Raw genomic sequence first — 15593 nt, 5'->3', positions numbered from 1 at the left:
ATCTTCCTTTTTGGTACCCTGAGTTCTCTGGTCAGAGTGGACTTGAAATGGGGGAGGGTGTCTAGGATGATGGTTACATGCTGAAGTCACAGAGCTCAGGTTCAAGGTAAGCCTGCAAGACTGAATAGTTGCAGAACTGAAGGCTGCATCTTAGAACTCAGAAATACAGAACAGAATATGGACATGTGCACACCCATGTGTCTCTTCCTTGTCTAAAGTAGTCAAATCAATCTCTTGAGTGATCATTTTCACCATGATAAGTTTGTTAAAGAGGAAGGCAGTGGCCATAGCTGCCTAGTATTCTGGGCTAGTTTGAGGGGATAGATGCTGTGGTGAATGCAGGTATGTCCCCCAAATAAAAGGGAAACAGAGAAAGAGAATGACCAAAATTAAAGTATAAGAGTAACTGGATAAAGGGAAACCAAAAATGAACAAAGAAAGAATATGAGATGACCCTGCAGTTTTTCAGATGAAATATTCCCGCTTACACTCGCTCACTGTGTTTTGCAAATCAATGTCATTTCTAAAGGAACTGTCCAAATTTTCTGGATATTCCTTCTCCTTCATTTGGTTGGTGCGATGTGACTGCTTATGCTGGTAAAGGAAGCGGCTCATGATGCCGATGATCGAGAAGATGATGAATATCACCACTGCTATTACTCCTGTTGAGAAAGAGGGACAAAAGAGAAGGCAATTACCACAGATCATGTGATCAGGAGAAAGAATTTAAAGAAGACAACAAGGTCACTTAGGACAAAGAACCAAACAAAAACAAACAAACAAGCAACAAACTCTGCCACATGTCCAGAAATAAACACAGGCTAAAATGTTTTCAGGCTTCAATTACCAAAAAACTTCCTCTTTCAGACTAGTGATGGAGCAAGCCAGTTTATATCAGAGAAAGTTATATTTAACAGACTAAGAATGTCATCAAATAAACATAGAATCAGACTAGCAAATGATCTCTTAATAAATTCCTTCAAGACTTGCTTTCAAGAATATGCCTGAATCAGTTTTAATTAGCACACTTCTTTGTCACCTTGCAAATAAGTAAGTATCTTTGAACTATTTCAGCATCTTAGAAAAGGATACTTAAGTATATCACTTCCCAGTGCATACACTATGGATGTAAATTTGTTTACAATATATGTTTGCTCTACTAAAAATGTCTTATTAATAATGAAATGCTTACTAAACATTCAGGGCATTTTACCCTGCTGCACACTCAGTAAGATGCAGGGTAGTCTGAAGATGGTACCCTTCTGTCCTCCAGAGTCAACTACAATAGCAAATGTCTGCCCTATTGTGTCAGATTCTCCCCTACTTTGGATTGATTCTGATTTTACTGGACCTACTTGGCAAGTCATTCTCACTGATCCTAAGGTCTTGTCCCTACCTTTGCCAGGAGTTCTCTTGAGAAGTGAATAGCAAAGTCAGCAAAGGATGGTAAAAATGTGGATACTGTCAAATTTCTAAAGACAGAAACAATCTATAGGAGAAAGAATGTTTCTAAACATTATTCAAAGATAAATTCATTCCTAATAAAGTATATTTTCTGTTGTGTTCTTATCTAAGTAGAATGACTCTTGAGACAAAATGTTTATTTTACAAATAAGATGGTTTACTTTTAAAAATATTACTAAACCATGATATAATATTTTCCCCAACTATTTTAAAACAAGGCAAAGTAAAACCAGGTAAGTTAACAAACCTAGAAATAAATTGGGTATACTGAGTGATACCCAGGAATGGGCTGCAGCTTTAAGAGATGAAATACAGAACCGGTTTCTACTCCTTCAGGACATGGAATATTTAGGGTGGGAGGCTGTGAACCCCCCAGGAATTTTCTTCAGGGTTTGGGATGAATATCCTGTTCTTAGACTCAAGGAAGCCTGTACACTAGTGGGAAAAAGTCAGCAGTCACTAAAGTCTTTTACTACTTGTCAAATGAAAAATTATATGAAGAGAAACAGGCATCAAATGGTTTCCTATATTTCTTGTTGCAAAACAAAAATCAATTGGACTTTATTCCTGAAGCAGAAATTCAGGCCAGACATTTGAAGAACTTTGTTAAGGAAACGTGTGTATGTGTATGTGTGTGTTTTCCTCACAATCTTATTGTAATTATGCACCTCTGTGCTCCCCTTGCCAGCGGTGCTGCCTTCCTTAAAACACCACTCACTGGTTCTGTTGTTACCTGTTTACCCACCCCATCCCAACCAACCCCAGCCAAGCTGTGAGTTCTTAACAGGGCAGCATCCATGTTTTCCCTCATCTTATTTTTATACTTAGTGCTGGTCCTGACATGTAATGGGGCTCATTCCATAGATGTTAAATAAATGGTTACTGTTGATTTTTAAGAGCAAACTCCATCTGGTGTAGAACAGCTCATCAAGCCTGCCAGAAGGCAGAGATAGGGGCGCTGTGAGGACCCTGGTTCTTAGATGGAAATGAATTCAGTTAGTCTCTCACAGGCATCTTCCATTAAACAAGGTTTGGGAGTCATTCTGTGTTGCAAGGCCCAGATGGACAAATCAAGCACCTGGAGGTAGCAGCCAAGCTGAGGAAGAATACAAAGCGGAGAGACGAAGAGGCAGGGAGAAAATGGAGAAATAAGGGACGAGAAGGGAAGGCGGGGTTCATAGCAGAGCAGACAAGATCTGCCTCTGTAACCATATGTGCTGCTGGATTGGAAACTACAGTCCTGTGAGTTTCACCCTGCTCATTTGATCCACTCGGTGGAGAAAACCCGACAGGATGATGGCTTTGCCCATCTGTTTGTGCCAACATAGTTTCTTTCCATATGTAGTTTTATTGGTTTGCTTTGTTTGTGCTTTAGGAAAAATGACAACTGGATGAGATCGACAGGATGCATGCTGCCTGTCTCGAAGTAAATTATCCAGCTGTTGACTCTGTGCTCAGCTGCCTGGTGGTTGAGGGGAAAGAAGACTCCATGGAGCTGCTGGTACCTGGCCTGGGGGGAGGGTGTCTTTGATCATTAAAGCATTATGACTATTCATGAAAAGGCTCACATTCTTGCAGATCATGCAGGGCTCTGGGTGCTGGATGGCCACAATTGAGGAAGAATTCAGATAATTCCTCCAGACCACAGAATCACTTATGTCTGTTCTGCTTTCAGCCACAAAGCATGGTTTACCTCCAATGACGGCTGAGTCACTTCGTACTGCATTGGTGAGTGGTTCCCGCTCATCTGTCTTCCCAAAAAGATCTGAAAGGAGTAAAAGACACTGATCCTAGCAGGAGCTGTATAATATGCAGTTGAGATGACACACCTGTGGGTTAGACTAGATGATCTCAGAGAGTTAGGAGTTGGCATTTTGGAAGGAACCCAAACAAGCATATACAGAAAAAAAAAAAAAAAAGAGAGAGAGAGAGAGAGAGTATTTGAAGTACTCTGCTTATACCCCATACTTGTATGATTCTGTTAGAATCTATATAAGCTGTAATATAAGGGGTTAAACAAAATGATGGTGGTATTATGTCTGCTTTAATCTACTGCTTACCTCTCAGCCTACTTTTGATGTCCTTTTCTGCTTTGCTGGACAGTTTCTATACATGACAACACCTTCTTCCCTCAATCACACTTGCCTCTGCTTTAGAGGTTTCTTTAATTACAAGAGATTTCTGAGTTCATTGGCAGGAAAGAACAAAAGTGTTGGTGTATTAACCCACCCAGGAAACTCTCACTAGAGTGTTTTACTAGGTGTGTGTGTATATATATATATATATATATATATATATATATATATATATATATATTTAAAGAGCATCAAGTTTGAAGGCACCTAGACCTGGGTTCTAATCTTTGCTCTGATACTTATCAGTCTGGTGACACTGAACTATGTACATTTTAAAACAACCTGCAAAGGTATTAAAAGGGGTTAATGATCCTAGAGACATCCATTTAGTGCACATAAGATTTTCAGGACTTACAGCACCTATCATTAGTACTGCTCTATCATTTAATTCTCTGGAAATGACTCCAACATGATTATTGTTTTTCCCATTTTCACAGATACCAAAGCCATTAAGTAACCTGCCCAAAGTTCCATATTCTAGCATTGGAAGATTCAGAACACAACTCAAGCCTAGCCAAGTGTCACATTCATGTACTTTTCTAGGATACATACCTGACTGCTGCCAAGGAAACACCAAGATCAGTGATAAGCAGGCAGCAGAAAAACTCTATGCCCTTTCTTTGCTCATAATTCATAACTTATTTGGAAACTGATGAACATACCTGACTAAATTAAATCCTAAGAATACTCCTAGATACCTAGGATGATGGTGTCTAAGAAAGCTGGAAAAGGTATTTCAAGGAGTGGTAAAATAAGAGAAGATGTGTGGATGATAGTACCATGGGGGCTTTCCTATTATTAAGGAAGGTTGGTTTAAATCACATGACTTTTATTTGTTCAAAGCCCAGCTTACCTCCCTGTCCTCAAAACTCTTCAATCCTAAGAGCAATAACCACTTTAAATAGTAGTGAAAAAAAAATATACCTACATACATATATGGGCTTCCCTGACAGCTCAGTTGGTAAATAATCCACCTGCAATGAAGGAGACTCTGGTTCAATTCCTGGGTTGGAAAGATCTTCTGGAGAAGGGAAAGGTTACCCACTCCAGTATTCTTGGGCTTCCTTTATGGCTCAACTGGTAAAGAATTTGCCTGCAATGTGGGATACCTGGTTTCAATCCCTGGGTTGGGAAGATGCCCTGGAGAAAGGAAAGGCTATCCTCTCCAGTATTCTGGCCTGGAGAATTCCATGGACTTTATGGTCCATGGGGTCACAAAGAGTCAGACACGACTAAGTGACTTTCACTCACTCACTCATATACATATATGTATCCATTTCTAATTACTCATTATATTAGAAGTTGTTGTTTGGTAGCTAAGTCTTGTCCAACTCTTTTTGTGACCCTGTGTACTGTACTCTGCCAGGATCCTCTGTCCACAGGATTTCCCAGGCAAGAGTACTGGAGTGGGTAGCCATTTCTTTCTCCAGGGGATCTTCCTGACCCAGGGATAGAACCTGGGTCTTCTGCTTGGCAGGCAAATTATTTGTCACTGAGCCACCTGGGAAGCTCTATATTAGAAATGGGATTATTTAAATATATTAAATATCAATCTAAGAAACCAGTCATAATTCTTAACTGCCTGTAATCATACAAGGTAAGGAATTGATTCACTTTAGCCTTTAGCCTGAAAGCTTCTTGAAGACATCAAAGTAGTACTGGTGAAAGAATTTTCATGGAGTATTTTCTTGCACACCTGATGAGGAATGCACCGTGGTCACCGCATTCACATCTGAATCCATCAGAGAGGCACAGCTGGATTCTGTCAAGGCCCCTTGGATGGTTATAGGTGCAGTGGTAGAATGGCGCAGGGCTGCCTTCAGTGGTGTAATATGGTTGTATTGGACTGAGGCCAGACACCCAACAAAACCCAGGGCATTGGCTTTGGCAACTTCAGCATCCAATCCAAGATTCTCTGCAATGTGAAAAACAATTAGTTAAAAAATAAATAAATAAAAAAAAAACTGCTCCATCTCCATGTTAAGTAATGTTTGAAATTACAGAAAGTGCCTTTTTATTCTTTGAATAAAGGAGATTGTCCTTTCTCTCTCTTCATCTACTTTCTCGAAAGTCTACCCTAAATATAAGTGTCAATACATCAACCACATATCGCAGAAAATTGCTTGGGCTATTTTGCTTTGAGATAATGTTTCAAACTTCTAAATTTTCATTCATGTATTTTATGAACTGTAACGAATACTTAATAAATCTCCTCTACACTCTAGATGTTTTATATTACAGAATTTGGATCATTATCCCATCACAGTTTATTTATGGATGCTGGTGATTAATTCAAGCATACTACAATGTTCATTACAATACTTCATTCAAAATGATAGTAGGAAAAAAAGTGAAATGAGGCAGAGAGATAGGAAGTTCAAAGTGATCCTCTCAGAAGTTTATCATGTTTGGTGTTTTTAGCACCTTGTATACACTATATACTAATACATTTTCATACACTAATAGCTTGACCATATATTCAAGATTTTCACATGCTTAGTTCTGTCCATATTGCAGACTGATGAGCATGGATTTTCTATCACAGCACTCAATCTTCCAAAGTGTCTTTGAGTTTTTATAAAAGATAATGAGGCAATCATTTATGAATCATGGCAAGATCAAATGTCTCATTTGCTTCAAGATTTGTGATGATATTACTCAGTATGCCATTTCTTTATTTTAACAAGGATCATTTGAACAAATTTCTGTCATGCGATTACATATGGTGACAATGCAGGATGGACTTATTCTCCTCTTTTAAAGCATAACATCTTCAATAGACCTAGCTGGTTCAAATAGTTATTTTATTATGATGAAATGCATATTTTCTAGAAGAAGGCAAGGACTTTCCTCTCAATCAGATTAATTATAATTTACTTTCATTCATAAATTATCAAAGAGTGCCTCCAGGGATCACCAAGCAAGCATTTTTTTGGCCATATTTAGGGAAGATATATAGTGGACATATAGAGGAAAATGAGAAACTAATATCCCTCAACAATGTTATGTCTACTTTTGACCTTATTATTCCTTCCTGAGCAACACCCCATGTTCAGTTCAGTTCCGTTCAGTCACTCAGTTGTGTCCGACTCTTTGCAACCCCATGAATCGCAACATGCTAGGCCTCCCTGTCCATCACTGTCTCCTGGAGTTCATTCAAACTCACGTCCCCTTCTCCTCCTGCCCCCAATCCCTCCCAGCATCAAAGTATTTTCCAAATAGTCAACTCTTCGCATAAGGTGGCCAAAGTACTGGAGTTTCAGCTTCAGCATCATTCCTTACAAACACCCAGGGCTAATCTCCTTTAGAATGGACTGGTTGGATCTCCTTGCAGTCCAAGGGACTCTCAAGAGTCTTCTCCAACACAACAGTTCAAAAGCATCAATTCTTCAGCCATGTAAACCTCACTAATTTATCATCCCTCTTATCTTACAGGAAAATAAAAGAAATTATGTGTATTAATTTAATGTGGCTGTTGTAACAAATTGTTGTCGATGTTGCTCAGTCACTTAGTCATGTCCAACTCTTTGCTATACCATGGACTGCACTACTAGGCTTCCCTGTCCTTCACCATTTCCCAGAGATTTCTCAGACTTGTGTTCAATGAGTCAGTGATGCTATCCACCATCTCATCCTCTGTCATCCCCTTCTCTTACTTCCTTCAGTCTTTCCCAACATCAGGGTCTTCTCTAATGAGTTGGCTCTTTGCATCAAGTGGTCAAAGTACTAGGAGCTTCAGCTTCATAATCAGTCCTTCCAATAAACATTCAGGACTGATTTCCTCTAGGATGGAGTGGTTTGATCTCCTTGCAGTCCAAGGGATTCTCAAGAGTCTTCTCCAACACCACAGTTCAAAAGCATCAATTCTTCAGCAATCAGCCTTCTTTATGGCCCAATTTTCACATCCATACATGACTACTGGAAAAACCATAGTTTTGACTAGACAGATTTTGCCGGCAAAGTAATGTCTCTGCTTTTTAGTATGCTGTCTAGGATGGTCATAGTTTTTCTTCCAAGGAGCAAGCATCTTTTAATTTCATGGCTGCAGTCATCATCTGCAGTGATTTTGGAGCCCCCCAAAATAAAGTCTGTCAGTTTTTCCATGGTTTCCCTTCTATTTGCCATGAGGTGATGGGACTAGATGCCAAGATCTTTGTTTTTTGAATGCTGAGCTTTAAGCCAGCTTTTTCACTCTCCCCTTTCACCTGCATCAAATGGCTCTTTAGTTCCTCTTCACTTTCTGCCATAAAGATGGTGTCATCTGCCTATCTGAGTTTACAGATATTTCTCCCCACAATCTTGATTCCAGCTTGTACTTTACCCAGCCTAGTATTTCTCATGATGTACTCTGTACAGAAGGTAAATGAACCAGGTGACAATAAACAGCCTTGATGTACTCCTTTCCCAATATGGAACCAGTCTGTTGCTGCTGGAGACTCCCTGGCACTCACAGGAGAAGATGATTGCATGTCCTTCTGCTCCACCATCTTGAAGCATTTAATCACATGGATCACAAGCTGTGTCTGACTCAGTGAAACCATGATCCATATCATATAGGGCCACCCAAGATGGATGGGTCATGGTGGAGAGTTCTGTAAATGTGGTCACTGGAGAAGGGAACAGCAAACCACTTCAACATTCTTGCCGTGAGAACCCCATAAACAGTATGACAATGCATAAAGATATGACACTGAAAGACAAACTCCCCAGGTCAGTAGGTGCCCAATATGCTACTGGAGAAGAGCAGAGAAATTATAACAAATTAGTATAAACTTAAACAACTTAGCATAAAACAGCACATGCTTTGTCTCACGGGTCTGCAGAAGTCTGATACAGGTTCCCACTGAGCTAAAAACAAGATGTTGTCAATTTGCATTTTTCCTAGAGGCTCCAGGGGATAATCCATCTCTTTGTCTTTTCTTTTGTTTTCTTTCTTTAAATTTATTTATTTTAATTGGAGGCCAATTACTTGACAATTTTGCAGTGGTCTTTGCCACACAGCGACATGAATCAGCCATGGGTGTTCATGTGTCCCCTATCCTGAACCTCCCTCCCACCTCCCTCCCCATCCCATCCCTCAGGGTTGTCCCAGTGCACCAGCCCTGAGCACCCTGTCTCATGCATCAAAACTAGACTAACGATCTAGTTCACATATGGTAATATACATGTTTCAATGCTAATCTCTCAAATCCTCCCACCCTTGCCTTCTTCCACAGAGTCCAAAATTCGGTTCTTTACATCTGTGTCTCTTTTGCTATCTCACATATAGGGTCATCATTACCATATTTCTAAATTCCACAGATATGCATTAATATACTGTATTGGTGGTCTTGTATTCCCATCTCTTTCAGAATTTTCCACAGTTTATTGTGATCCACACAGTCAAAGGCTTTGGCATAGTCAATAAAGCAGAAATACATGTTTTTCTGGAACTCTCTTACTTTCTCGATGATCCAACGGATGTTGGCAATTTGATCTCCTGTTCCTCTGCCTTTTCTAAAACCAGCTTGAACATCTGGAAGTTCACGATTCAGAACTTTGAGCATTACTTTACTAGCTTGTGAGATGACTGCAATTGTGCAGTGGTTTGAGCATTCTTTGGCATTGCCTTTCTTTGGGATTGGAATGAAAACTGACCTTTTCCAGTCCTGTGGCCACTGCTGAGTTTTCCAAATTTGCTGGTATATTGAGTGCAGCATTTTCACAGCATCATATTTCAGGATTTGAAATAGCTCCACTGGAATTCCATCACCTCCACTAGCTTTGTTCATAGTGATACTTTGTAAGGCCCACTTGACTTCACATATGCAGGTAAGGAAGCAACAGTTAGAACTGGATATGGAACATACTGGTTCCAAGTAGGAAAAGAAGTACGCTGTATATTGTCACCCTGCTTATTTAACTTCTATGCAGAGTACATCATGAGAAACACTGGGCTGGAAGAAGCACAAGCTGGAATCAAGATTGCCAGGAGAAATATCAATAACCTCATATATGCAGATGACACCACCCTTATGGCAGAGAGTGAAGAGGAACTAAAAAGCCTCTTGATGAAAGTCAAAGAGGAGAGTGAAAAAGTTGGCTTAAAGCTCAACATTCAGAAAATGAAGATCATGGCATCTGGTCCCATCACTTCATGGGAAATAGATGGGGAAACAGTAGAAACAGTGTCACACTTTATTTTGGGGGGCTCCAAAATCACTGCAGATGGTGACTGCAGCCATAAAATTAAAAGACACTGACTACTTGGAAGAAAAGTTATGACCAACCTAGATAGCATATTCAAAAGCAGAAACATTACTTTGCCAACAAAGATCCATCTTATCAAGGTTATGGTTTTTTCCTGTGGTCATGTATGGATGTGAGAGTTGGACTGTGAAGAAGGCTGAGTGCTGAAGAATTGATGCTTTTGAACTGTGGTTTTGGAGAAGACTCTTGAGAGTCCCTTGGACTGCAAAGAAATCCAACCAGTCCATTCTGAAGAAGATCAACTCTGGGATTTCTTTGGAAGGAATGATGCTGAAGCTGAAACTCCAGTACTTTGTCCACCTCATGCAAAGAGTTGAGTCATTGGAAAAGACTCTGATGCTGGAAGGGATTGGGGCCAGGAGGAGAAGGGGACGACAGAGGATGAGATGGCTGTATGGCATCACTGACTAGATGGACATGCGTTTGAGTGAACTCCAGGAGCTGGTGATGGACAGGGAGGCCTGGCGTGCTGTGGTTCATGGTGGTCACAAAGAATCGGACATGACTGAGTGACTGAAATGAACTGAACTGAACTAAACTGAATTGATACTGTATTGGTGTTTTTCTTTATGACTTACTTCACTCTGTATAATAGGCTCCAGTCTCATCCACCTCATTATAATTGATTCAGAAGTTTTCTTTTTAATGGCTGAGTAATATTCCATTGTGTATATGCACTACAGCTTTTTTATCCATTTGTCTGCTGATGGACTTCTTAGATTGCCTCCATGTCCTAGCTATTGTAAATAATGCTGTGATGAATACTGGGGTACATGTGTCTCTTTCAATTCTGGTTCCCTCAGTGTGTATGCCCAGCAGTGGGATTGCTGCATTGTATAGCAGTTCTATTTCCAGTTTTTTAAGGAAATCTCCACACTGTTCTCTATAGTGGCTCTACTAATTTGCATTCTCACCAACAGTGTAAGAGGGTTCCCTTTTCTCCAAACCCTCTCCAGCATTTAATGGTTGGAGACGTTTTGACAGCAGCCATTCTGACCAGTGTACGATAATACCTCATTGTGGTTTTGACTTGCATTTATCTGATAGTGAATGATGTTGATCATCTTTTCATGTGTTTATTAGCCATCTGTATGTCTTCTTTGGAGAAATATCTGTTTAGTTCTTTGGCCCATTTTTTGATTGTGTCGTTTATTTTTCTGAAATTGAGCTGCATGAGCTATTTTTGAGGTTAGTTGTTTGTCAGTTGCTTCATTTGCTATTGTTTTCTCCCATTCTGAAAGAAGAGAGTGAAAAAGTTGGCTTAAAGCTCAATATTCAGAAAACTAAGATCATGGCATCCAGTCCCATCACTTCATAGCAAACAGATGGGGAGACAGTGCAAACAGTGGCTGATTTTATTTTTCTCGGCTCCAAAATCATGGCAGATGGTGATTGCAGGCATGAAATCAAAAGACGTTTGCTCCTTGGTAGAAAAGTTATGACCAAACTAGACAGTGTATTAAAAGGCAGAGACGTTATTTGCCAACAAAGGTCCGTTTAGTCAAGGCTATGGTTTTTCCAGTAGTCATGTATGGATGTGAGATTTGGACTATGAAGAAAGCTGAGCACCAAAGAATTGATGCTTTTGAACTGTGGTGTTGGAGAAGACTCTTGAGAGTCCCTTGGACTACAAGGAAATCCAACCAGTCCATCCTAAAGGAGATCAGTCCTGGGTCTTCACTGGAGGGACTGATGCTAAAGCTGAAACTCCAGTACTTTGGCCACCTAATGCGGAGAGCTGACTCATTTGAAAAGACCCTGATGCTGGGAAAGATTGAGGGCAGGAGGAGAAGGGGATGACAGAGGATGAGATTGTTGGATGGCATCACTGACACAATGGACATGGGTTTGGGTGGACTCCAGGATTTGCTAATGGACAGGGAGGCCTTTCGTGCTGTAGTTCATGGGGTCACAAAGAGTCGGACACGACTAAGCAACTGAACTGAAGGCTGTCTTTTCACCTTGCTTATAGTTTCTTTCGTTGTGTAAAATCTTTTAAGTTTAATTAGGTCCCATTTGTTTATTTTTGCTTTTATTTCCATTACTCTGGGAGGTGAGTCATGGAAGATCCTGCTACGATTTATGTCAGAGCGTGTTTTGCCTGTTTTCCTTTAGAAGTTTTATAGTTTCTGGTCTTATATGTAGATCTTTAATTCATTTTGACCTTATTTTTGTGCATGGTGTTAGAAACTGTTCTAGTTTCATTCTTTTACAAGTGGTTGACAAGTTTTTCCAGCACCAGTTGTTAAAGAGATTGTCTTTTCTCCATTGTATATTCTTGCCTCCTTTGTCAAAGATGAGGTGTCCATAGGTGTGTGAATTTATCTCGGCTTTCTATTTTGTTCCATGGATCTATATTTCTGTTTTTGTGCTAGTACCATACTGTCTTGATGACTGTAGCTTTGTATTATAGCCTGAAGTCAGGCAGGTTGGTTCCTTCAGTTCCTTTCTTCTTCCTCAAGATTGCTTTGTCTATTTGAGGTTTATTATTTGTGAAATCATTTGTTCTAGTTCTCTGAAAAACACTGTTGGTAGCTTGATAGGGGTTGCATTGAATCTATAGATTGCTTTTGGTAGTATACTCATTTTCACTACTTTGATTCTTCCAATCCATGAACATGGTGTATTTCTCCATCTATTTGTGTCATCTTTGATTTTGTCAGTGTTTTATAGTTTTCTATATATAGGTCTTTTGTTTCTTTAGGTAGATTTATTTATTTATTATTTCTTTAGGTAGAAATATTTTATTCTTTTCATTATAATGGTGAATGGAATTGTTTCTTTAATTTTCTTTCTGTTTTCTCATTGTTAGTGTATAGGAATGCAAGGGATTTATGTGTGTTAATTTTATATCTTTCAACTTTACTATATTCATTAATTAGCTCTAGTAATTTTCTGGTGGTGTCTATAGGATTTTGTAGAGGATCATATCATCTTTATGTAGAGGATCATATCATTTGCAAACAGTGAGAGTTTTACTTATTTTTTTTTCCAATTGGGATTCCTTTTATTTCTTTTTCTGTTCTGATTGCTGTGGCTAAAACTCCCAAAACCATGTTGAATAGTAGTGGTAAGTATGAGCACTCTTGTCTTGTTCCTGACTGTAGGGGAAATGCTTTCAATTTTTCACCATTGAAGATAATGTTTGCTGTGGGTTTGTCATATATAGCTTTTATTTTGTTGAGGTATGTACTTTGTATGCCTGCTTTCTGGAGGGTTTTTTATCATAAATGGATGTTGAATTTGTCAAAGGCTTTCTGTGCATCTATTGAGATGATCATATGGTTTTTATCTTTCAATTTGTTAATGTGGTGTATCACGTCAATTGATTTGTGAATATTGAGGAATCCTTGCATCCCTTGGATAAAGCCCACTTGGTCATGATGTATGACCCTTTTAATATGTTGTTGGATTCTGTTTGCTAGAATTTTGTTAAGGATTTTTGCATTTATTTTCATCAGTTATATTGGCCTGTAGTTTTCTTTTCCTGTGGCACGTTTGTCTGGTTTTGGTGTTAGGATGATGATGGCCTCATAGAGTGAGTTTAACAGTTTACCTTCCTCTGTAATTTTCTGCAAGAGTTTAAGTAGGTTAGGTGTTAGCTCTTCTCTAAATTTTTGTAGAATTCAGCTGTGAAGCCATCTGGTCCTAGGCTTTTGTTTGTTGGAAAAATTTTTATTACAGTTTCAATTTCTGTAGTTGAGATGAGTCTGTTAAGATTTTCTATTTCTTCCTGGTTCAGTTTTGGAAGGTTATAGTTTTCTAAGAATTTGTCCACTTCTTCCAAGTTGTCTATTTTATTGGCATATAGTTGCTGATAGTAGTCTCTTATGATCCTTTGTATTTCTGTGTTGTCTGTTGTGATTTCTCCATTTTCATTTCTAATTTTGTTGATTTGATTCTTCTCCCTTTTTTCCCTGAGGAGTCTGGCTAATGATTTGTCTATTTTATTTATCTTCTCAAAGAACCAGCTTTTAATTTTGTTGGTTTTTGCTATTCTCCTTTGTTTCTTTTTCATTTATTTCTGCCCTAATTTTTATGATTTCTTTCCTTCTACTAATCCTGGGGTTCTTCATGTGTTCTTTTTCTAGTTGCTTTAGGTGTAAAGTTAGTTTATTTATTTGACTCTTCTCTTGTTTCTTGAGGTAAGCTTGTATTACTATGAACCTTCCCCTTAGCACTGCTTTTGCTGAATCCCATAGGTTTTGGGTTGTTGTGTTTTCAAGTTCATTCGTTTCTATGCATATTTTGATTTCTTCTGTGATTTGTTGCTTATTCAGAAACGTGTTGTTTAGCCTCCATATGTTTGTATTTTTGATATTTTTTTCCTGTAGTTGACATCTAATCTTACCACATTGTGATCAAATAAGATGTTTGAAATGATTTCACTTTTTTGAATTTGCCAAGGTTAGATTTATGGCACAGGATATGATCTATTTTGGAGAATGTTCCATGTTCACTTGAGAAAAAGGTGAAATTCACTGTTTGGTGGTGAAATATCCTATAGATATCAATTAGATCTAACTGGTCCATTGTATCATTTAAAGTTTGTGTTTCCTTGCTAATTTTCTGTTAGTTCATCCATAGTTGTGAATGGGGTATTAAAGTCTCCCACTATTGTGTTACTGTTAATTACCCCTTTGATACTTGGTAGCATTTGCCTTACATATTGCAATGCTCCTAAGTTGGGTGCATATATATTTATAATTGTTATATCTTCTTCTTGGATTGATCCTTTGATCATTATGTAGTGTCCTTCTTTGCTTCTTTTCATGGCCTTTATGTCAAAATCTATTTTATCTGATATGAGTATTGCTACTCCTGCTTTCTTTTGGCCTCCATTTCCATGAAATATCTTTTTCCAGCCCTTCACTTTCAGTCTGTATTTGTCCCTTGTTTTGAGGTGGGTTTCTTGTAGACAGCATAGATAGGTGTCTTGTTTTTGTGTCCATTCAGCCAGTCTTTGTCTTTTGGTTGGGGCATTCAACCCATTTACATTTAAGGTAATTATTAGTAAGTATGATCCCTTTGCCATTTACTTTGTTGTTTTGGGCTTCAGTTTATAAACCTTTTCTGTGTTTCATGTCTAGAAAAGATCCTTTACCATTTGTTGAAGAGCTGGTTTGGTGATGCTGAATTCTCTCAGCTTTAGCTTGTGTAAAGCTTTGGTTTTCCCCTTCATATTTGAATGAGATCTTTGCTGGGTATAGTAATCTGGGCTATAGGTTTTTCTTCATCATCACTTTAAGTACGTCCTGCCATTCTCTTCTGCTCTGAAAAGTTTCTGTTGAAAGATGAGCTGTTATCCTTATGGGAATCCCCTTGTGTGTTATTTGTTCCTTTTCCTTTGCTGCTTTTAGTATTTGCTCTTTGTGTTTGATCTTTGTTAATTTGATTTATATGTGTCTTGGGGTGTTTTGCCTTGGGTTTATCCTGTTTGGGACTCTCTGATTTTCTCGGACTTGGGTGGCTATTTCCTTCCTCATTGTAGGGAAGTTTTCAACATCTCTTCAAGTATTTTCTGATGGCCGTCTTCTTATTCTGGGACTCCTATGATTGAAATATCAGGGCATTTAATATTGTCCCACAGGTCTCTGAGGTTGTCCTAATTTCTTTTTTTCTTTTTTCTTTTTTCCTCTCTGCTTCATTTATTTCCACCATTCTATCTTCCATCTCACTTATCTTATCTTGTTCCTCAATTATTCTATTGTTGACTCCTTCTAGAGTGCTTTTGATCTCAATTAT

General features: G+C 38.7%; 1 protein-coding gene across 2 annotated transcripts in view; it reads right to left on the bottom strand.

Annotated features, from left to right (window-relative positions):
- Nucleotides 1-465: 465 nt before the first annotated feature.
- Nucleotides 466-15593, bottom strand: part of CNTNAP5 (contactin associated protein family member 5) — a 1084456-nt gene continuing 1069328 nt past the window's right edge. For both annotated transcript variants that reach the window (XM_069579468.1, XM_069579469.1), the window contains exons 22-24: nt 5296-5514; nt 3158-3229; nt 466-662 (exon numbers count right to left, since the gene is read on the bottom strand). In XM_069579468.1, the coding sequence (XP_069435569.1) occupies nt 466-662; nt 3158-3229; nt 5296-5514 (488 nt within the window). The remainder of the gene's footprint in view (nt 663-3157; nt 3230-5295; nt 5515-15593) is intronic.

The sequence above is a fragment of the Ovis canadensis genome, chromosome 2, assembly GCF_042477335.2.
Source record: "Ovis canadensis isolate MfBH-ARS-UI-01 breed Bighorn chromosome 2, ARS-UI_OviCan_v2, whole genome shotgun sequence".
NCBI lineage: Eukaryota > Metazoa > Chordata > Mammalia > Artiodactyla > Bovidae > Ovis > Ovis canadensis.
Note: the sequence above shows the minus strand (reverse complement) of the source record. Positions and strands in the feature narration are given on the sequence as shown.